The sequence below is a fragment of the Pleurodeles waltl genome, chromosome 5 (genome assembly GCF_031143425.1).
Source record: "Pleurodeles waltl isolate 20211129_DDA chromosome 5, aPleWal1.hap1.20221129, whole genome shotgun sequence".
Classification (NCBI taxonomy): domain Eukaryota; kingdom Metazoa; phylum Chordata; class Amphibia; order Caudata; family Salamandridae; genus Pleurodeles; species Pleurodeles waltl.
The window spans coordinates 445,764,051-445,787,078 of record NC_090444.1 but is presented as its reverse complement, the minus strand read 5'-3'; the positions used below and the strand labels follow the sequence as shown (position 1 = coordinate 445,787,078).

The window sequence follows — 23,028 nt, the reverse complement described above, 5'->3', positions numbered from 1 at the left end:
AATGCTGCAGTTTTGTTCTCGTAGCAGACATCGGAACAACTTTCATCCAAGCGTGAGGTTAGATTCGAAACAAAATCCACAAAATAGTTTAATGGTGAGGGCTGGTGGAGTTTGTATGTTGGAGAAGAGCAGAAGCAGAGTGTTTCCCACTAGTGTTGGTTCATGCTTTTACATTGGCTGCTTTGTATTGTACCTCACAGCTTCAAGGGAAGGCTGCGTTCTCCTTTTAGGAGGCAAAAGCAGTCTGCGTTGGAATGTTCAAAGTTTATAGCAGCAGAAGAATGAGTTAGAATTCTTCACATCAGTGGTAGGGTGAAATAGCACACTTTTTTCTGATCTTGTTGGATTAGACTTCTTTCCATAGAGTCTGCAGCACCGTTAAAAAAAAAAAACAAAAAAAAAAACGTTCACCGAAGTGTGGGATACTGATGGGCGCATGGAGTTTGCCTCTTGTAGCCCCACTGCACAGAAACTGTGCACATGCATTCATTCCCACAAACGGTCTGAAGCAAAACTAATGAGGTGCCCGAGTGAAACTAGCAGTACAGTATAGGCATAAACTATTTAAAGAAATGAAGAGGTACTTGGTTGTGAGCAGAAAAGAAAGAGGACTCCTCTGGTTTATGGCACAATGTTTTCACATCTCCGTTTCTGGTAAATCCTGTTTCTTCTTGGTTGCTTGTTTTATTTGGGTGCATGTATATAAGCCTAAAGCTTCTGTTCTTGTCATACATTCTTATTTGTTTGTTTTTATCTTGCTTTTAAGTGGGCGCTGGATTTGAGGAAAACAAAACTGTATTTGATCTAGAAAGTGTAGTCCAGCACAACTAGACCTCTCAGTTAACCATTGGGGATCTGCCTGAAAAATGCAAGTGAATATCCAAGTCGGATTTTTAGCTTCAGACCATAGAAGAGTACTGTCATGTTGCTGAGATATGTTATCTTCCAGCACAGTTGAAAAATATTAATCCTGTGAGTTTGCAGATGATTGAGTCAACAGTTTGTACGCTCTTATGATACGGTTTTGTCAAGATGCCTTTTTCAGCAGCTTAATACAGGTGACCATATTGGGAACCTGCTTTACTAAATCTACGTCGATGTACAGCTTTCACTTATACTTTTTGCTTCCTTCTGGGTGGAATATCATAAATTTAGTTTTTGATCTATTAAGTTCTAGCCCCTGCTCATTACAGAAGAGATAGAAATCAGCCAGTAGATGCTGAGTCATCTGCAAAAAGCAGAGTGGGCATTCTCCTGACCACTAATTGGGATGCGTCGCAGCCACCACTATCCAGCCGGCGCACATCATTAATAGAAAGTGAAAACCGAGTGGGGGCCAGGACCCCCCTGCCGGATACTTATGGGAGAAGTATGCTGCCCCTGTCCTGTGGCAGGACAAAATACTACACAGACTTCTTGACTTTGTTAGATTTCAGTCCCATTCTCTTGGCATTCTCCAGTTCTTTTTTTTTTTTTTTTGTTTTCTTTTTTTGCCCTACATATTTCGAGCTGTGGCCTATTCCTGGCCTTACCTACTGACAGAAGTTGTTTTGGCCAACCTATATGCTTTTGTGTACCAAGGAGCTACCTTCTGGTTTGTATGATTGCACTTAATATCTTGCACCAAGAACTCCCTTATCCTATCAAAAAGTATCTCATGGGCCTTTGCCAAAACAAGCCTCTATCTTACAAGGCAAGGGTACCCAGCACCTCCACCTGTTCTTGTCTATGGTATTTACTGACTCCAAGACCTCCGGGTACGTTTGAACTCAACCCCATTTGATGGCCTTCCCATTATTCGAGAGTGCAGTGCTCCCAACTTGCATGCAGCCCTGGTCTAGCATGGCATTGGTTAGCAGCAACCCAGTCAGTGATCAACTAAGGGTGTTGTGATCATTTTCTGACCTCTCAAGGACCACTGTGTCTTGAACGTACATCCAGTCCTTCAGACTAAGAAGTAATTAATACGCCTGATACTTCCTTACTTGTTAAAGGTATGTCTACCATCAATATCGAATATAGTCCACCTGTTTGCTGCTCTAAAATTAAAATTTGTCAGTGCACGTAACTGCATCCCTCGAAGATAATTTAACAGCAGGGTGATCTATAGTGGGGAATTTTCCATTTCACATCCTGCCTTGCCATTAAATTTGAGTCGAATGATAGGAGTAGTTCGAAGGTGGAATTCAAATCACCTGAAATAATGAACTCCCCTTTGCTCTTGTAACCTGTTAGGAAGTCTTCTATGGCACTTAGTTTTGGTTTCTTCTTTCCTCCCATCAACTCTATCATACACATTTATTAATACCAGGGAGTCTCCACAACTAAAGTCCACCCTTACTGCCAACACATCCCCAGAGTTAACAGGTAGGGTCCCGATAAAAGATTCCAAATCTGTCCGTACCCACATTGCCAAGCCCCCTGAAGGCCTACCTCTAGGTGATTGAACTGTGTGGGTGCAGAATGAAGTGTACCCATTACTGATAACAGGGGGGAATGCTCCACAACTCCTGGAATAGACATATATAAACTGCCCCCAATCTGCATCCGCCAGTTTAGGGACTATACTCTCCACATTCCATGGCAACATTTTTATTGACTTATTAGCATGCTCAACTGTTACTATCTGGCTATGCAGGGCAGGATCCGCCCCCGGGTACGGTGTATTATACACTTATTAGGGGTCATCCTGGCACTATTCCCCTTTCTCCCCCTAACCCGCCCCCCCCCCCCCCCCCCCCCGCCCCCCCCCCGACTGTTCGCAGAGTAGGTTCATATTTTTGGAATGGAGGCATTGGGCCTCTCACTCTGCTGCTACCTCCGATCCCATGCTTCCCAGGGGTTCTAGTTCGCTGGGCCCAAACCTGTCTAAATTGCTACTTGAAGAGATACCCCCAGAAACGAATCGTGACCCTGCATGTGGTCCGTTGATTCTATGTGGGAAATGCCCCTTTGAGGTCTCTAGCGTCGCCTTATTTTTCTTCAGCTTCACATGGTTTGGAGGATCGGCGGCTTTAACATTTCAATTCAGTCTTCCTCTTTACGCTGAATCAGTGACACGTATGCACATCCGAAATAGACATTTTTAAAGAATAAAGTAGAAAATGAGCGTTTGGGTTGATTCTGCCATATTAAGCTTTGTTTTGCTTCGAATGGTAAGGTTTCACTGACACTTAATAGTACTCTTAATGTATACCAGGAAATGCCTCAGACAGGAGGAAACTGCCTGATGTAGCTGGAACATTTTGTAATGCTGGCTGCTAATTGGTATATAAATAATAATTTAAATATCTATTAATCTTAATAGAATAGCATAGATGTACTGTTAAACCGGTAAGAGTTTACGCTGTACCTCGCATACATCTTGTTCCAGATAGGTGTGCCTGCGTAAAAACAGGCGATATTATGTGTACAGTTAGTCGATTCTTTTGATAAAGCTGCTGCACACGTTCTGATTTTGCACCTAAAAAAAAAAAAAGCAGTACACTAACGGGAAAATTGTCTCCATTACTGTTTATGGGTCTAAAGTTATAAATGGAAATTAAGTACCTTGAATAAGCCTGCTTATCTGACGTCCTTCGTTATGAACAAGCTGTGCTGCATTGTACTTTGCACCAGACTGTAAACTTTTGTGTGTCACTGATGACTTTGTTCTCTGTGACGCCGACTTAGATGCTTGCAGAGATAGTCCCAGTGCCACTCATCCCTCCACGCTGGCACACACATCATTGTGGCGAGAAGAGACATCCTTAATCTGGTCTATAAATAGCAGGCAGGTAAATTAGAATGTTGGAGGGTCAAAGGGACTAGGAGAAGGTATGAGGGCGGTCAGAGGGGAGTTCTTTAATGGTGCAGCAGTCAACATGCTGTAAACAAACTTCTAGCACGAGTTATCATTCTTGCAAACCAAAAAAGACATGAATGAGAATTATTACTTTTGTCATAAATAGAAAACGTGCTTGAACAATTAGTTCTTTTGTCAGCGCACGGCAATAGCACCACTCTTAACACCGTGGGTGCAGGACCAAACTTAGTCCATGCAAAACCTGCCCTGCTTGCCTCACTATTGCAGATAATTTTTTGACCTTTAGTTTGTGCAGGATTCTTTCTTTTTTCTTCCTTTATTTTTATTAAAAGCCCCTGTAAGTTGGAGTGCCTTTTTGCCATTTTTCCGTCACAATTTTCTCTCTGCTTTTCTGTCATACCTCCACAAGAGATTGCATCCATTGGTCTGAACCTTCCACTCCCTCTTTCAAATAGACCCTGATCTGGTGCCAAAAGCAAATATTCATTTAGGATATATTTTGTATATACTGACTTGAGGGAATTTGAATTGAGTCTACAACAGCTTTTTGTAATAGGGGTATAGGTACCTTCTCGATTGCATGCCCTCCTTGCTGCTGTGTGGGTAGCACTTTTTCCCCTGCTGTCCGATTCGAAGCCTTGCCATCCCACGTATTCTAATATCGTATTATTCACTGCAGGTTTGCTTCTGAGTATAGGGAATAAAACTGTTCGCCAAGTGTCATTAGCCCTGAGTTGGAAAAAATTCAGACCTTTTACAGGGGATCTTTAAAAAGGCCCCTTTGCTTTTAGCTTGATCAAAGGCAAATAGAGGGTCAATATTTGACTCTTATTGCGTTTAAGGGTTTTGTTTCCTATGCTGCGCACTTTAGTTTGTTACGTTTTAGTAATTTAACTTCTCCTTTAACCTTTTAAAAGGTTTCCCTGACAGATTTCGTTTCATTAGACATTATCCCCCACTCCGCCCCCCCCCAAAAAAACACAACCAACACAGCATAGTGTTTTGTTGAAGGTATTAGAAACATGTTTTCCTCTAAGCAGCATCCAGCAAATACTTGTATTTTAATCATCTGTGTTATCTGAGCTTCCCAAAACATTAGTAATTCATGTATAAGACATGCCGTCTGTTTCGGATCTCAACTATGAATTGTGTTGGCTTGTCTGATCAACAAATTTCTTTGTTTGGCCAGATATTTATTACCCACAGCAGCCAACTAATCTATATATATATATATATATATATATATATATATATATATATATATATATATATATATATATATATATATATGTATATATATATATATATATATATGTTCGATGGCATGTGTAGCTGCAGCTACACATGCTGTGCATATCCCGCCATCTAGTGTTGGGCTCGAAGTGTTACAAGTTGTTTTTCTTCGAAGAAGTCTTTTCGAGTCACGAGATTGAGGGACTCCTCCCCTTTCGGCTCCATTGCGCATGGGCGTCGACTCCATCTTAGATTGTTATCTTTCCGCCATTGGGTTCGGACGTGTTCCTCTTCGCTCCGTGTTTCGGTTCGGAAAGTAGATTAAAATCTCAGAAAATTTGACTGTATTGTTTGCGTTCGGTATCGGGTTAGTTAATGCAGATCGACACCAAATTTTTAAGAGCTCCGGTGGCCCTTCGGGGTTTCGATTCCCCAGCGGGGCCTGGTCGGCCCGACCACGTGCATCATCCAGTCTAATGGAACGGACCCCATTCCGCTTCTGCCGCGAATGCCACAACAAGTATCCTTACACAGATCAGCATCTGGTCTGTAATTTGTGTTTGTCTCCCGAACACAGAGGATACCTGCGAGGCCTGTCGAGCGTTTCGGTCGAGAAAAACGCTAAGAGACCGGAGAGCAAGAAGACTTCAAATGGCGTCGGCAGGACACCAAGACTTGGAGGAGGAAGAAGAAACCTTCTCCATCGCGGATTCGGACGAGGCCGAAACTGAACAGACGCCGAAAACCGTGAGTAAAACACCCCTGGCCAAAACTCACGGAAAATACATTAAAGCCCAGGGGACACCACCGCCGACAGGCCATGGCTTAACCCGAAAATAAGGTGACCGGCCATCAGCACCGAAAAAGGGCACGCAGGTGTCGAAGTCATCCGACTCCGGTCGAGATACCGGCACAGAACAGGCTCGACACCAAGACACCCGGTCAGAGCAATCTCGACATCGAGAAACCGGCACCGAAAAAGATCGGCACCGAGATATCGAAACACCGAAGCCAAAAAAGTGTCTTCGGAGCCGAAAAAGACGGTTGAAAATTTCGATGCCGAAACCAAGTTCCTACACTGAGGAGCAGGAACTGTCCTCGCAAATTCAAGGACACAAATTTGGGCAGGAGCTAGAAGCAGGGGAGCCAGATTACACACAGAGAAGGCTCCACATTCAAAAAGAAACAGGGAAAATCGGAACTCTCCTCCAATTCAAATGAAAAGGAAACTTGCTTTCCAAGAGAAAGACACAAAGCCACAAGCAAAGGTGGCAAGACAAGTAACTCCGCCACCATCACCACATCGCTCACCACAACCATCACCAATGGCCACTCCACCAATGATGCAGTCCCCAACGCATACAGGAATGAGCCAAGATGATCCTGACGCATGGGATCTTTATGATGCGCCTGTATCAGATAAGTCCCGAATGCTACCCAGTGAGACCATCACCACCTGAGGACAGTACTGCTTACACACAGGTGGTGTCCAGAGCAGCCGCATTTCACAATGTCACCCTGCACGCAGAACCAATTGAAGATGACTTTTTGTTTAATACTCTGTCGTCCACACATAGTCAGTACCAGAGTCTTCCTATGTTACTGGGAATGTTGAAACACTCCAAACAAGTATTTCAAGAGCCTGTGAAAGGCAGGGCCATCACTCCAAGGGTGGAGAAAAAGTACATACCACCACCAAGAGACCCTGTGTACATCACGCAGCAATTAACACCGGACTCAGTGGTAGTAGGTGCAGCTCGCAAAAGGGCAAACTAACACACCTCAGGAGATGCACCACCACCCGACAAGGAAAGTCGCAAGTTCGACACAGCGGGGAAAAGGGTTGCGGCACAAGCAGCCAACCAATGGCGCATTGCCAATTCACAAGCCTTGCTATCAAGATACGATAGAGCTCATTGGGACGAAATGCAACACTTCATAGAGCATCTACCCAAAGAGTTCCAAAAGCGTGCGCAACAAGTGGTGGAAGAAGGCCAGAGTATCTCTAATAACCAGATACGGTCGGCAATAGATGCAGCAGACACAGCTGCAAGAACTGTAAATACAGCGGTCACCATACAGAGACACGCATGGCTACGCACCTCAGGATTCAAGTCAGAAATTCAACAGGCGGTGCTGAATATGCCTTTTAACGGACAGCAGTTGTTTGGGCCGGAAGTGGACACTGCTATCGAGAAACTTAAAAGGACACAGATCCGGCCAAGGCCATGGGCGCACTCTACTCCCCACAGGACAGAGGCACATTTCAAAAAACACAGTTTAGAGGGGGGTTTCAGGGACAGAGCACAGAACCCTCAACCTCACAAACAAGGCCCACATACCAGAGCCAGTATCAGAGCGGAAGTTTTTTGGGACAATACAGAGGGGGACAGTTCCCTAAAACTAGAGTAAAGTTCCAAAGTCCCAAAACCCCGCAAAATAAACAGTGACTTCAGTGTCACAAATCCCCAACACATAACACCAGTGGAGGGGAGATTAACACATTTTTACAAAAACTGTGAGGAAATAACAGACCTGTGGGTCCTAGCCATTATCCAACATGGTTATTGCATAGAATTCCTACAATTCCCTCCAAATGTGCCACCAAAAACACACATGTCCAAACAACACATGGATCTATTACAGCTGGAGGTCCAAGCGTTGTTGCAAAAAGATGCAATAGAACTAGTACCAAATCATCAGAGAGGAACGGGTGTTTACTCCCTGTACTTTCTCATACCCAAAAAAGACAAAACTCTAAGACCCATCTTAGATCTCAGAACCTTAAATCTTTACATCAAATCAGATCACTTTCACATGGTGACACTGCAAGACGTGATCCCATTGCTCAAACAACAAGACTACATGACAACATTGGACCTCAAGGATGCGTATTTCCATATACCCATACATCCTTCCCACAGAAAATACTTAAGGTTTGTAATCCAAGGGGTACATTACCAGTTCAAAGTGTTGCCATTCGGAATAACAACAGCGCCAAGAGTTTTTACAAAATGCCTTGCCGTAGTGGCAGCCCATCTCAGAAGACAGCAAATACACGTGTTCCCGTATCTAGACGATTGGTTAATCAAAACCAATACGCAAGAACGGTGTTCACAACACACAAAGTACGTTATAGAAACCCTTCACAAGCTAGGGTTCTCACTCAACTACAAAAAATCACACATGCAAATACAACAGTACTTAGGAGCAACAATCAACACAAAAAAAGGGATTGCCACTCCAAGTCCACAAAGGGTACAGGCATTCCAAAACTGAATACAGGCCATGCACCCAAACCAAAGGTTCCAGGTAAAATTTGTAATGAAACTACTAGGCATGATGTCCTCATGCATAGCCATTGTCCCAAACGCAAGATTACACATGCGACCCTTACAACAGTGCCTAGCATCACAATGGTCACAAGCACAGGGTCAACTTCAAGATCTAGTGTTGATAGACCGCCAAACATACACCTAGCTTCAATGGTGGAATACTATAAATTTAAACAAAGGGCGGCCTTTCCAAGTCCCAGTGCCTCAATACGTGATCACAACAGATGCTTCCATGGTAGGGTGGGGAGCACACCTCAACCAACACAGCATCCAAGGACAATGGGACACTCAGCAGAGACAACTTCATATAAATCACTTAGAACTACTAGCAGTATTTCTAGCGTTGAAAGCATTTCAACCACTAATAACCCACAAACACATTCTTGTTAAAACCGACAACATGACAACAATGTATTATCTGAACAAACAGGGAGGGACACACTCGACACAATTGTGTCTCTTAGCTCAAAACATATGGCATTGGGCGATTCACAACCACATTCGCCTAATAGCGTAGTTCATACCAGGAATTCAAAATCAGTTAGCGACAATCTCTCTCGGGATCACCAACAGATCCACGAATGGGAAATTCACCCCCAAATACTAAAAACTTACTTCCAAAGATGGGGAACACCGCAAATAGACCTATTTGCAACAAAAGAAAACGCAAAATGCCAAAACTTCGCATCCAGGTACCCACATGCTCACTCTCAAGGCACTGCGTTATGGATGAGTTGGTCAGGGATATTTGCATATGCTTTTCCCCCTCTCCCACTCCTTCCGTATCTAGTAAACAAATTGAGTCAAATCAAACTCATACTGATAACACCAACTTGGGCACGACAACCTTGGTACACAACACTACGAGACCTGTCAGTAGTGCCTCATATCAAACTGCCAAACAGACCAGATCTGTTAACTCAACACAAACAACAGATCAGACACCCGAATCCAGCATCGCTCAATCTAGCAATTTGGCTCCTGAGATCTTAGAATTCGGACACCTAGATCTTACACAAGAATGCATGGAGGTCATAAAACAAGCTAGGAAACCAACTACAAGACATTCCTACGCAAATAAGTGGAAAAGATTTGTTTATTACTGCCATAATAATCAAATTCAACCATTACACGCATCTGCTAAAAACATCGTAAGCTACCTACTACACTTACAAAAGTCCAAGTTAGCTTTTTCATCCATTAAAATACATCTGACTGCAATTTCGGCTTATCTGCAAATTACGCATTCAACTTCATTATTCATAATCCCAGTCATAAAGGCATTTATGGAGGGTCTGAAAAGGATTATCCCAACAAGAACACCACCAGTTCCTTCGTGGAACCTCAACATCGTATTAACACGACTCATGGGTCCACCATTTGAACCCATGCACTCATGTGAGATACAGTACTTAACATGGAAAGTAGCCTTTCTAATAGCCATCACATCTCTCAGAAGAGTAAGTGAAATACAAGCATTTACCATACAAGAACCCTTTATACAAATACACAAACATAAAGTAGTTCTACGCACAAATCCAAAATACTTACCTAAAGTCATTTCACTGTTCCACTTAAATCAAACAGTGGAACTCCCAGTGTTCTTTCCAGAACCAGATTCTGTAGCTGAGAGAGCATTACATACATTAGACATCAAAAGAGCACTAATGTACTACATTGATAGAACCAAACAAATTTGCAAAACAATTGTTTGTTGCTTTCCAAAACCTCATACAGGGAATCCAATATCCAAACAAGGCATTGCCAGATGGATAGTTAAATGTATTCAAACCTGTTAAATAAAAGCAAAAAGAGAACTGCCTATTACTCCAAAGGCACACTCCACCAGAAAGAACAGTGCCACCATGGCTTTTCTAGGAAACATACCAATGACTGAAATCTGCAAGGCAGCCACATGGTCTACGCCTCATACATTTACCAAGCATTACTGCGTGGATGTGTTATCAACACAACAAGCCACAGTAGGACGAGCAGTATTAAGAACATTATTTCAAACAACTTCAACCCCTACAGGCTAAACCACCGCTTTTGGGGAGATAACTGCTTACTAGTCTATGCACAGCATGTGTATCTGCAGCTACACATGCCATTGAACGGAAAATGTCACTTACCCAGTGTACATCTGTTCGTGGCATGAGACGCTGCAGATTCACATGCACCATCTCACCTCCCCGGGAGGCTGTAGCCGTTCGAAGTTGACAAAAAATTAAAACTTGTACATTTGTAAATCTGTAAATATCACTTTTAGTCACATTATGTACATTCTTACTATATTGCATGGGCACTATTACTATATACACAACTCCTACCTCACCCTCTGCGGGGAAAACAATCTAAGATGGAGTCGACGCCCATACGCAATGGAGCCGAAGGGGGGAAAAACAACTTGTAACACTCCGAGCCCCACACTAGATGGCGGGATATGCACAGCATGTGAATCTGCAGCGTCTCATGCCACGAACAGATGTACACTGGGTAACTGACATTCTCTATATATATATATATATATATATATATATATATATATATATATATATATATATATATATATTTTTGTAAGTATTATTCTGTCACTTTGGAATTTTCTCAGCACTGTAGGCTTTTGGCGGAAGGACTGTTTTTTTAGGCTGAGCATAGCAGCGTGCAAGGGCTGCTTTTCTGACGTGTTCGTGTGTGTCTGGGCTTTTAACCATGCCCATTGTACACCCATCACTATCGCTCGTTCATGGGCTTGCCTTTCAAAAATACTTTGTTTTTGTTAGAAAATGCTTTTGTGTTTGTCCCTCCTTGGGGAGATTTGGTTACCACCTTGGCCATCGACCCTGTTACATGGATAACTGCACTTTTGCCGATAACTTTGACTGTGAGTGAACTTCTTTTTACTTTTGTCTCTCTCCTTGGTGCTCATTGCGGTGGTGGCACTTTGAATTGGCTCGCTTATGTCAATTGTACTATTTTTTAATTTCAGTTTGTGTGGCAAGATAAAGTCAAGCTAGGAATTTACAACACTAATAGCTAGCAAAAGCGAGACCCATTGCATTGTACATGCTTGTTTTTTTGTTTTTTTTGTTTTGTTTGTTATAGAGCTGATGAGCTGCCATGGCATTTAACATCTCTGTCCATACCCTAGTCATGCCCTCCTGCAATGGAACTGGTTTGAAAATGTTGGTCAAGGCTGATTTGGGTTTCAAGCGTGGCGCTGAATAGCATGGGTGTGTTCATTTAAGGCAAATAACGGTCTTAAGAGACGCCAGCTTATTATAACTAAGCAATCTTAGGGAAGGATCCTTAACGTTTATATATATATATATATATATATATATATATATATATATATATATATATATATATATATATATATACATACATCCTATCGCCATTCATACATAGGGACACTACATATTTCTAGAAAATGGCTACATGGTGGAACTAATTTGGGAGAGAGAAGGACTTATTTTATGTGAAAAGCAGCAGATGCACCTAATCATAGTGCACACTAAGCTGCAGCTTATTTATTCAGTTCAAGAAAATATGCTGAATCTCAGTTGTATAACATCCCTCATTCTCGTGCTTCCCCTGTAGAAATCTGCACCACATTTGTGAAGAGTAGGGTGGTGGCAAAAATTTAGCCATACCTCATGATTTATAAACGTTTTCCAAAAATGTAGGACCCTTTTGCTGTGAACAGTTTATGGAGTCGGTTAATTAGCAGTTTTTTTTTTTTTTTTTTTGCTTCTTAACTAGGTACAGATACCACCACATACAAATATGGAAATGAAGCAACACCATGTAGCTCCAAAAAGAAGTAATATTGGGAAAGATGAACAGTGGGTCATGTTAAGTCGATGAGCTGTGATCGCAACTGCACTGAATGGTGTTAACGTTCACTATGCCTCCAAATCATCCATGTTCATATAATTATAAAATCAATTAAAGTAAATGCTTAGCTGCTCATTTGAATGAATGAATAGCGATATTTCTAGAGCACACCACTACTCTGAGGAGTTTCCCAGCACTAAGGGAAATGTAAGAGAGCACAGGATGTTGATTTAGAGAGTGAAAAGCCAGGTCTCGAGTTGCTTTCTGAAAGGCCAATCAATCAGAAGATAGGATGTTCCAGGCTTGGTAGCCCAGAAGGGAGAAGGATCTGCCTTCAGATTTTGCCCACCTGTCCCTTGGAACTTTAGCCAGATGGCCATAGGAAGAGCGCAGACTTCTGAGGGGAGGGTACTGTTGAATCCTGGAAGACGGGTGTTTAGATCCAGAATGGTCCAAAGCTCTGTGGTGAGGACTTTAGTTTTATTTAGTTTTATTTTTTGTGAACCGTTTATGGAGTCGGTGCATTTTCAGCGATCTTTTGCTTCTTAACTAGGTACATAAACCATCACATACAAACATGGAAATGAAACAACACCATGTAGCTCTGAAAAGAAGTCATCTTGCCCCCAAAACACTTGAACAGTGCCGCTAAAGGGATCATATAGATGTTAAACATGGTTGGGCTAAAGGCTGAGTCCCTTGGCGCTCCCACCTAGTCACTGCTCTTATCTGACAAAAAAGGTGCCTTCCAAACCTCATCTGTCTTCAAGGAAGGATTTCAGCTACTTCAGCACTGTGCCCCTAATCCCTATGTCATGAAGACGGCAAGCAGCCTGGAGTGAGGGACCGTGTCAAAAGCGGTAGATAGGTCTAGCAGTACCAGCACTGCTTTTCCAGCTGCATCTAAGGTGTGTTTAATCACTTCTGGAAACGTCCAGAAGTGCTGTCTCTACTGAGATTTGGCCTAAATCCTGACTGTATGGGGTGGAGGAGCTAGCCTGTTGAAGTGTATGTGGTTAGAAAACTGCTGATTCACAAACTTCTCCTCAATTTCAGACAAGGCTAGCAGCATAGAGCTGTATATAGTTGCTTGGAATATTGGGGTCTGCGTTAGTTCTTGTTTTTTTTTTTCTTCAAGAAGAAGAGGCAGAATCTTGGCTTGTTTCTAGTTGGAAGGGACTATCCAGATAGCAAGGACTTGTTCAGTAGGGAGTTCAACAGAGCTATTAGCTCTAACTGGATAAAAGGTAGGCCCCACCTGTGTAAATTCACATATAAGGCAAAACTGAAGGTAATGTTTCTAGCCATATATAGTGTTTTGCGATGTGTAGTTTCCTACATAGGTGAGCCCCACAGCAAAGGAAATGTACCTAACCTAGGTATTTCACCCAAAACAATAATGGGTCAAAATTGTGAGTTTCTGTTTGGTTCCTGGTGTGTTTATTACACATAATGCCCTATATTGAGCATACAGTTGATTAGATCATTTCTCCTTCTGGTACATCAACAAACCTACTACGGACTAAAAGCGAACTGTCATAACATTTAATATGACCACTCTTCTCCTTGTAAAAACTACTTCCATGTGTGGTTCAATTTGCTGTGATGTATGTTAGTGTCGTTATGTCATCGCATATTCGGAGCAAAACTGAATGAGTAGACTAAGAATGAACAAGTGAAGTCCTTGACTTTGTCCTTGAAGTGTATGAATTGCATAGAAACCTTTTCACCCAGATTAAAGTCTTCACTAGTATACAGTTTCACATTTGGGAAGCAGTGCTGCACACTTTTGGAACTTTGACTTGGGAATGTTTGGGCAAGTAATGCATGTTGGCCACAAACGCATACTGCTCATGGAACCTCAGAATATTTCATGAATGCAAAGCAAACAGGTGCATCTTTTTTCTAGTTATCGTACAAGCATCAACTGAAATCCAGGCTATGAAAATGTTGTAACTTTTCTTAAGAAAATCGATAGACGTTCTTTATATGCATCAATTTAACTTTAGAAAACCTATTACCAACAGTAGGCAAAGAATGCTATAACAATTGCCTTTTCCTTTTATCTACTAGTGAAATGATGTCAGGGAGCCCAGATACAATCTCCAGAATGGCCTCTGGTTGATCCATTTGAGCAAACTACGTAGATTGCTTGTGTCTAGCGTAAGCCTGTGGGTTGGTCACTTTTCATTCGGTGAGGAAGGTAAATGTGAACAATGGGAAGAATGATGGATAGAGCTGCCTGTATCCAGTACATAATATTGGCTGCCTATTGTCCCTTCTTGGTGGACTCTACACAGTATTTGCCAGTAACCAGTGCAAGCTGCTGTTTGTTCCACTGTCATTCCTGGATATATTCTGTAGAGCACTTGCAGTAGCAACCCAGCAGTGAAATCTGCCAAACACTGCAAATTATCTATGATGAAGGGATGAATGACTAATTCGCAATAAGTTCCCAACACAAGTGCTTTGCTCGTAGACCATACTGCAAATCAGCACTCTTCCAACAAAGAACTGCTCCACTGTGTAGCATGCTGCACATCCCCGGATACGAATCAGTGCCTTCTCAGTTGTCTCATGCTCTGTCTTAATAGAAATATGTTGCAGTACAGGCGTTCATGTTTTCTTACTATGCCGTGTGTACACATTCATGAAAGAGATGTACATCCCTAAGTGTGTGAAGCAACAGTCCATCACTCTTCCCAAATTGGTACACCTCTTGAAAATTGTCTAGCAGTGCTGCAACTTAGGATACTACACTGCACGATTTTGGTGAATTGCCTTTCAATTAACGATGACCGAGAATAAAGACAGAATATTGGACAGCATGAAATTAGCAGACAAGTGTTTCCCCTTGTTAGTAGATTTAATAAAGTTGCCCTGACAGAGCGGATTACAAGTAAGTACTTTTTGTTTGTCAATCATTCAGTTAGTCCCTGTCTGGGTAAGGCGGTGCTGTCACATACCCACAACAGTGAAAGTTTTAGATGTTTGTAATCACAAACCAGGCATCTCAGCATGTAGGCTTAACGACAGATGGCAACAAAGGCAGATTCGGGGCATGGGTTTGGCAATATATTGCTTGGTAAGGAAGGCATCATGGTAATATATCAACTGTCGCACAATTACCTTGAGAAGAACTTGCAGGAGAAATTGCTTCAGCTAATCATGTAATCTGTTATTTCGTGCAATGTAAGTATCTGTGATAAAATTTTTCTTATCTTTGAGAGGGCCATCTGGTCTGCAGAGATGATGACTTTGCAGTATGTTAACATATATGTGATGTGGCAGGGTGGATGTTTTGAGGTCCTCAAAAGTCAATGTTTGATTTCTTCGAAGTTTTCAGTAACTATCCTATACTGTACTTGACACATTTCCTTTTTTTTTTTTTTTTTTTTTTTTTTTTTTGGGCTGTATTATATTGAGTTGATGGGATCCAATTCTCACTCTGAGGAGGGACTTTTGTTAGCTCCCGACTTTTATGTGACCTCTTACATTGAGAACTTTTTAAAGAGGATTCTGAAACGGAAGAAAGAAAATGTGTTGCATGTAAACAAGTGTATCAGCTTATGTAACTTAACTTCATCTATTAGTGAAGGTCTACAATTAAGAGTTTACTCTTGAGAGACACATCTTTGTCTAACCATTCTACTTTCAGACTCCTTTGCTACCATATACTTTGAGAAGTTCAAGTGATTCTTACCCTGTTGGAAATATGTTTTGATATCAGTGCAAACTGCTGCGAAGAACCTGATTTACATCTAGCACTCCGACGTGTTGTAATCGATCTGTGGACTTTTTACCACGCCCACCGCACGCCCATCACTATCTTTGGTTCATGGGCTTGCCTTTCAAAAAATCTTTATCTTTGGTAAATGGTTTGTTTGTTCTTCTTTAGGGCGGTTCTGTTCCCGCTTTGGCCATTGAGCTTGATACATGGATAATTGCATATTTGTAGTCATGTTGGACTGCGAGCAAACTTCATTTTCCTAGCTCTAACTCGAGCAAACGAGAGAACTATTACATTGCAAACGTTTCTTTTTATAATATTGACGTCTAAAAATGTGCATATCTCATACATATTACAACTGCTTATCAACTAAAAATGCACTGACATTTAAAAAAATAATAATATAGACTGAGCAACACCCCTTTTTCAACTCTCGCCCTTATTGTGAAACATCAGTAGCAAGAGTAAACACTGACTAGTCACACTTATTTCACCCTAGTTTCTGTATGTCTTCCACTAGGACCAACCAACTTGGTTAAAGCTGAGTTCAGGTTGTTGATTGTCGCCACCTGGTAAAAATCTTTTGGGTCGTTTTTACTAACTTAATAAATTCACTTACTTTTACATGCATGTTGTGTGCTCTCATTTGGTATCTGATAGCCTTTAAAACGCTTGGTAAATATTTGCGTACTAGCATGTCTTTTTGGTTTTCCTTTTAAAATTAGCGATCAATGTGTCCACTTTTTTTTTTTTTTCCAGGGTCGTCCCTGCGTCGCTTGTGCATGCGTTTCGCTAGCGAGACGCTTTAGGGATTAATAATGGCTCGGAGCCCCGTCCACGTGACGTCAATGTCTTTCATTGGTTCGTGGGCTTGCCTGTTAGAATCTGCTTGATTTCATTAGTGGAAGGCACGCATACGTCATGCCTTTTCCGGTGGTTAGGCCTCCTCGGGCGCATTGACCAAGTACAGAAAACATGTGAGGCTTGCTGTTTTCCATTCGGTTTGTGGACTACTTTTTCTCTATTTTCGCAACGCAATCTTGCTTGGCAGCAGTCGAGCGCTTTGCATAGTATCGATCCTGTTACACAGTTAATTGCACTTTTTCCGGTTACGTACATGGTTTGTCGCAAGAAAAGTCTAGTTAGGAGTTTACAATGCTATTAGCTCTAACACGAGCAAATGCGAGACCCGTTGCGTTGCAGATGCTTGTTTTCATTTTCCTAGATTGACAGACTTGTCTCCTGGATAAAGTATCATCTGAATACTGAGTTTCAATTGTAGGCAATATGGTTCTGCAATCGTACCTGTGGGTGTTTATTTCCCTCACCCCTATTTTTTTCTTTTTTAGGACCAGCAGTGTAGGAAGTTGGCTCTGTATGTGCTATTTCAAAGTAAGGAATAGCATGCACAGAGTCCAAGGGTTCCCCTTAGAGGTAAAATAGTGGTAAAAAGAGATAATACTAATGCTCTATTTTGTGGTAGTGTGGTCGAGCAGTAGGCTTATCCAAGGAGTAGTGTTAAGCATTTGTTGTACATACACATAGACAATAAATGAGGTACACACACTCAGAGACAAATCCAGCCAATAGGTTTTTATATAGAAAAATATCTTTTCTTAGTTTATTTTAAGAACCACAGGTTCAAATTCTACATGTAATATCTCATTCGAAAGGTATTGCAGGTAAGTACTTTAGGAACTTCAAATCATCAAAATTGCATGTATACTTTTCAAATTATTGACAAATAGCTGTTTTAAAAGTGGACACTTAGTGCAATTTTCACAGTTCCTGGGGGAGGTAAGTATTTGTTAGTTTTACCAGGTAAGTAGGACACTTACAGGGTTCAGTTCTTGGTCCAAGGTAGCCCACCGTTGGGGGTTCAGAGCAACCCCAAAGTCACCACACCAGCAGCTCAGGGCCGGTCAGGTGCAGAGTTCAAAGTGGTGCCCAAAACACATAGGCTAGAATGGAGAGAAGGGGGTGCCCCGGTTCCGGTCTGCTTGCAGGTAAGTACCCGCGTCTTCGGAGGGCAGACCAGGGGGGTTTTGTAGGGCACCGGGGGGGACACAAGTCCACACAGAAATTTCACCCTCAGCAGCGCGGGGGCGGCCGGGTGCAGTGTAGACACAAGCGTCGGGTTTTCAATGTTAGTCTATGAGAGATCTCGGGATCTCTTCAGCGCTGCAGGCAGGCAAGGGGGGGATTCCTCGGGGAAACCTCCACTTGGGCAAGGGAGAGGGACTCCTGGGGGTCACTTCTCCAGTGAAAGTCCGGTCCTTCAGGTCCTGGGGGCTGCGGGTGCAGGGTCTCTCCCAGGCGTCGGGACTTTAGGTTCAAAGAGTCGCGGTCAGGGGAAGCCTCGGGATTCCCTCTGCAGGCGGCGCTGTGGGGGCTCAGGGGGGACAGGTTTTGGTACTCACAGTATCAGAGTAGTCCTGGGGTCCCTCCTGAGGTGTTGGATCGCCACCAGCCGAGTCGGGGTCGCCGGGTGCAGTGTTGCAAGTCTCACGCTTCTTGCGGGGAGCTTGCAGGGTTCTTTAAAGCTGCTGGGAACAAAGTTGCAGCTTTTCTTGGAGCAGGTCCGCTGTCCTCGGGAGTTTCTTGTCTTTTCGAAGCAGGGGCAGTCCTCAGAGGATGTCGAGGTCGCTGGTCCCTTTGGAAGGCGTCGCTGGAGCAGGATCTTTGGAAGGCAGGAGACAGGCCGGTGAGTTTCTGGAGCCAAGGCAGTTGTCGTCTTCTGGTCTTCCGCTGCAGGGGTTTTCAGCTAGGCAGTCCTTCTTCTTGTTGCAGGAATCTAATTTTCTAGGGTTCAGGGTAGCCCTTAAATACTAAATTTAAGGGCGTGTTTAGGTCTGGGGGGTTAGTAGCCAATGGCTACTAGCCCTGAGGGTGGGTACACCCTCTTTGTGCCTCCTCCCAAGGGGAGGGGGTCACAATCCTAACCCTATTGGGGGAATCCTCCATCTGCAAGATGGAGGATTTCTAAAAGTTAGAGTCACCTCAGCTCAGGACACCTTAGGGGCTGTCCTGACTGGCCAGAGACTCCTCCTTGTTATTCTCATTATTTTCTCCGGCCTTGCCGCCAAAAGTGGGGCCTGGCCGGAGGGGGCGGGCAACTCCACTAGCTGGAGTGTCCTGCTGGGTTGGCACAAAGGAGGTGAGCCTTTGAGGCTCACCGCCAGGTGTGACAATTCCTGCCTGGGAGAGGTGTTAGCATCTCCACCCAGTGCAGGCTTTGTTACTGGCCTCAGAGTGACAAAGGCACTCTCCCCATGGGGCCAGCAACATGTCTCGGTTTGTGGCAGGCTGCTAAAACTAGTCAGCCTACACAGATAGTCGGTTAAGTTTCAGGGGGCACCTCTAAGGTGCCCTCTGTGGTGTATTTTACAATAAAATGTACACTGGCATCAGTGTGCATTTATTGTGCTGAGAAGTTTGATACCAAACTTCCCAGTTTTCAGTGTAGCCATTATGGTGCTGTGGAGTTCGTGTTTGACAGACTCCCAGACCATATACTCTTATGGCTACCCTGCACTTACAATGTCTAAGGTTTTGTTTAGACACTGTAGGGGTACCATGCTCATGCACTGGTACCCTCACCTATGGTATAGTGCACCCTGCCTTAGGGCTGTAAGGCCTGCTAGAGGGGTGTCTTACCTATACTGCATAGGCAGTGAGAGGCCGGCATGGCACCCTGAGGGGAGTGCCATGTCGACTTACTCGTTTCGTCTTCACTAGCACACACAAGCTGGTAAGCAGTGTGTCTGTGCTGAGTGAGAGGTCTCCAGGGTGGCATAAGACATGCTGCAGCCCTTAGAGACCTTCCTTGGCATCAGGGCCCTTGGTACTAGAGGTACCAGTTACAAGGGACTTATCTGGATGCCAGGGTCTGCCAATTGTGGATACAAAAGTACAGGTTAGGGAAAGAACACTGGTGCTGGGGCCTGGTTAGCAGGCCTCAGCACACTTTCAATTGTAAACATAGCATCAGCAAAGGCAAAAAGTCAGGGGGCAACCATGCCAAGGAGGCATTTCCTTACAAGCAGGTATTGCGGTTTAAAAAAATAAATTAATAAAAAAAATATATATATATAGAATTTTATGCAGTTTAAGCATCTGATGCTGCCTTTGTACAGCAATTTCAGTGATTCAGAAGTGCTTGGTGATAATTTAGCCTTTGGGACCTTGTCTAGTCAGACGTTTAATGTAGTACATCAGTAGAGTACAAATAAATACATGTGACAAGCTTGAAACAGCCAAGTTGAGTTACCAAATTACAAACTTAAGTAAAATCAAAATCTCCTAATGTTGAAAAAAGCTGTCTTTTTACCATTTTGTTTGTTTTATGGCATGTACAATGTGTAAATGGCATCCCATCTTAAAGTAAACAGAAAACCTACAAATATGCAGACAGCAAGGTCACATCCATGGCAGTTTTTTATTATCATTAAAGGGAATGTGCAAGAAGATTGGAAGCGATGTAGTATGGTGACATCATTGCAAATAAATTGCTGTATTATGGGAGATGATACTTGAAACACAAGATACAATTATTACAGAGTAAATATGCACATTCAGTGAGATCAAAATATCCGGCTAATGCAAATGTAGTGTACATGAAACAATTCAAACGCTGATTAAAATAAGTTCAGTCTCTAGAATGCAGATATAATAACCTAGGACATGATTATAAAAGGATACTTTAAAAAGAAAGAAGTAAGGCCTAAAGTAATGACCAGCATTGAAGCACCATACCAAAGACTGATCACTTTGGTGGTGAAGGAGCATGTGTGACAGGTTATAGCAGAGGTAGAGGAAGAGAGTTCAGATACCAGGGCAGAACTGAAGTGTAGCCGTTTAAAAAAAAAAAAAAAAAAAAAAAAAAAAAAAAAATTAAGCTACAGCTGCATGTATTCATGTTAGTTGGTAGAGTTCTATTGAGATACTGAGAGGGTCCATATATAAGTTGAGCAATATAGCAGCAAAAATGGAACCTTTTGGTACAGACAAAGGAATCTTGTAGGGCGAAAATGAATTGTCATGCTTTACATGTTGACAATGGTGGTTGAGCTACAGGATAACCTATTTAGCATATGCTCGTGTTTTTTATGTGCATCAAGAAGGACACTTATGTCACTATGTTAAAAGCAGAGGACAAATATAGATTAATCAGGCGACTGGATTCCCCTTACCAATAATGTAGACAGCCACCAGCAGTTAGTTGCCAAGTAGCATCATGATACAATTAAGTTGGAACTGAATAATTAGGCTTTCAATAACTTTTAGCCAGGAACTGGTGCTGAGTATTTGGTTGAGGGCATCTGGATGGGCATCTGCATTTGCATTTTAGACAGTCTCACAATTTACCATGGGAATGAAGAGAGTTCAAAATGTTTGTCCAAATATGGGACAGTATGGTGGCCGATCAGTTGGATGTGGGAAGACTTGATGGGTTAGTAGTGTAGTTGTAAGGTAGGTCTTCAGCGGTTTAGACTGGGTGCATATGAGAGGACAATCACAAACTAAGCTCTTATAGGACCAAATTGTTAAATTCAGAACGACAATGGTGTCTAGTTTGTTTTTGCCGGGAAGCCGTCCGAGTGTAGAGTGATGGTAATCTGGAAGTGATCTAGATCACTGTTATAGGGCCTTCAGCTTGGAGGCAGGCAGGCTTTGGGATTTTGAGAACCAAGTTGGATTCCTTTGTATGGGTCGGTTTACCACAGTGTTTAGTGCGTTTCTGAGGAAAGAGATTAGGAGCACTGAATTGTCATAGGAGTTTTCTGTAGATAATCTGCTAAAACCTGAATAGTGTTGAATGTGCTTTTAATTTTATTTTTTTATTTCCGTTACAGTGATTATTTATTCAAATTGCTGCTCATTGGGGACTCTGGCGTTGGAAAGTCCTGCCTTCTGCTTAGGTTTGCAGTAAGTTTCTTGTTAATTGTGTACACCCACATTACATTTTCCTCCGTAAATGCCATAGCGGTGGTCATGTGCATGAAGACCTTTTATACTTACATTGTTGTGTATTTTTTTTTTTTTTTAAACTTACGTGTGTGTGTGTGTGTGTGCTGAGACAGTCCACCACGTTGTGAAATGTTTATGTAGCTGAAAAGGCAGCATTTAAATTTCTTTTTCCGGTTTTGCATGTAAGTTGTGTTAAAGTGCTACACTAGAATGAAATAAGATATTTAGCAGTGATGCCCTTCACAATTGTAGTGGTCTTCACTATTTAAAGTTGCAAGGTTCCAAAAGGTACTGTATAAGGACATTTTTGTTATATTTGCATGCCAGTTATCAACATGCTTTTATCTAAGGACATGTTGAATGAATATTAAAAATGAAAAAAATTAAGCTGCCTTACTTGTGTACATGGAACACGTCTTTTCCAGAAGAGCCTCCAGTACTCTGTGCACAATAGGTGTCCTAAATGCTTAAGCCACAGTAATTTCAAGCATCACCACCCCCTGGCCCCCACCCTTGCCATCTTCCCTCACATGAGCTTTGTGATATTGGAATATATTTTTCAACTTCAAGTTCAATAACTGTCCTTTTAATATCAGTATTGTGAAGTACTCTGTTTAAAAAAAAAAAAAAAAAATGTGTTTCCCCATTAGCACATCAACTGCTAAGTGCCTTACTAAAATCTACCCTAATAATAATGAAACTAAATCCTCAAAGTATGCAAAGGGTGTAATTAGGCCATTGACAATTCTTGAGTTTGCAGAAAGATCTTGCACCTGATGTGAATGAATACAAACACGATGACTGAAATATTAACCTCCTGTACATTTAAGTGGTTTCGCTGTTCAGCATTCTTCCAGGATATAGAGCCTTAAGTTTTCAAGCCGTGCGTTTCTTCCAGATCACAAACCATAGAAGAGAAGCTAGATGCCATTACAAATGTTAATTTGTTGAAGAATGATACTACTTGTTATGGAGTACCCTCTAGAATCCTAAAAATCGAATTCTAATTTAGGCAGCTACCTAGATCTAACAAGGGAAAAGGAAGTAACCTTGTGTTTTATGGACTGACTGAGTCATAAGTAAGAGGGTATGTACCAAGTACATCTCTTCTGCTC

The 23,028-nt window shown here is 42.3% G+C and overlaps 1 protein-coding gene across 1 annotated transcript in view; it reads left to right on the top strand.

Moving 5' to 3' along the window:
- Positions 1 to 23,028, top strand: part of RAB1A (RAB1A, member RAS oncogene family) — a 117,729-nt gene that overhangs the window by 35,358 nt on the left and 59,343 nt on the right. Inside the window, exon 2 of the mRNA XM_069234262.1 lies at positions 21,799 to 21,871. Within this exon, the coding sequence (XP_069090363.1) occupies positions 21,799 to 21,871 (73 nt within the window). The remainder of the gene's footprint in view (positions 1 to 21,798; positions 21,872 to 23,028) is intronic.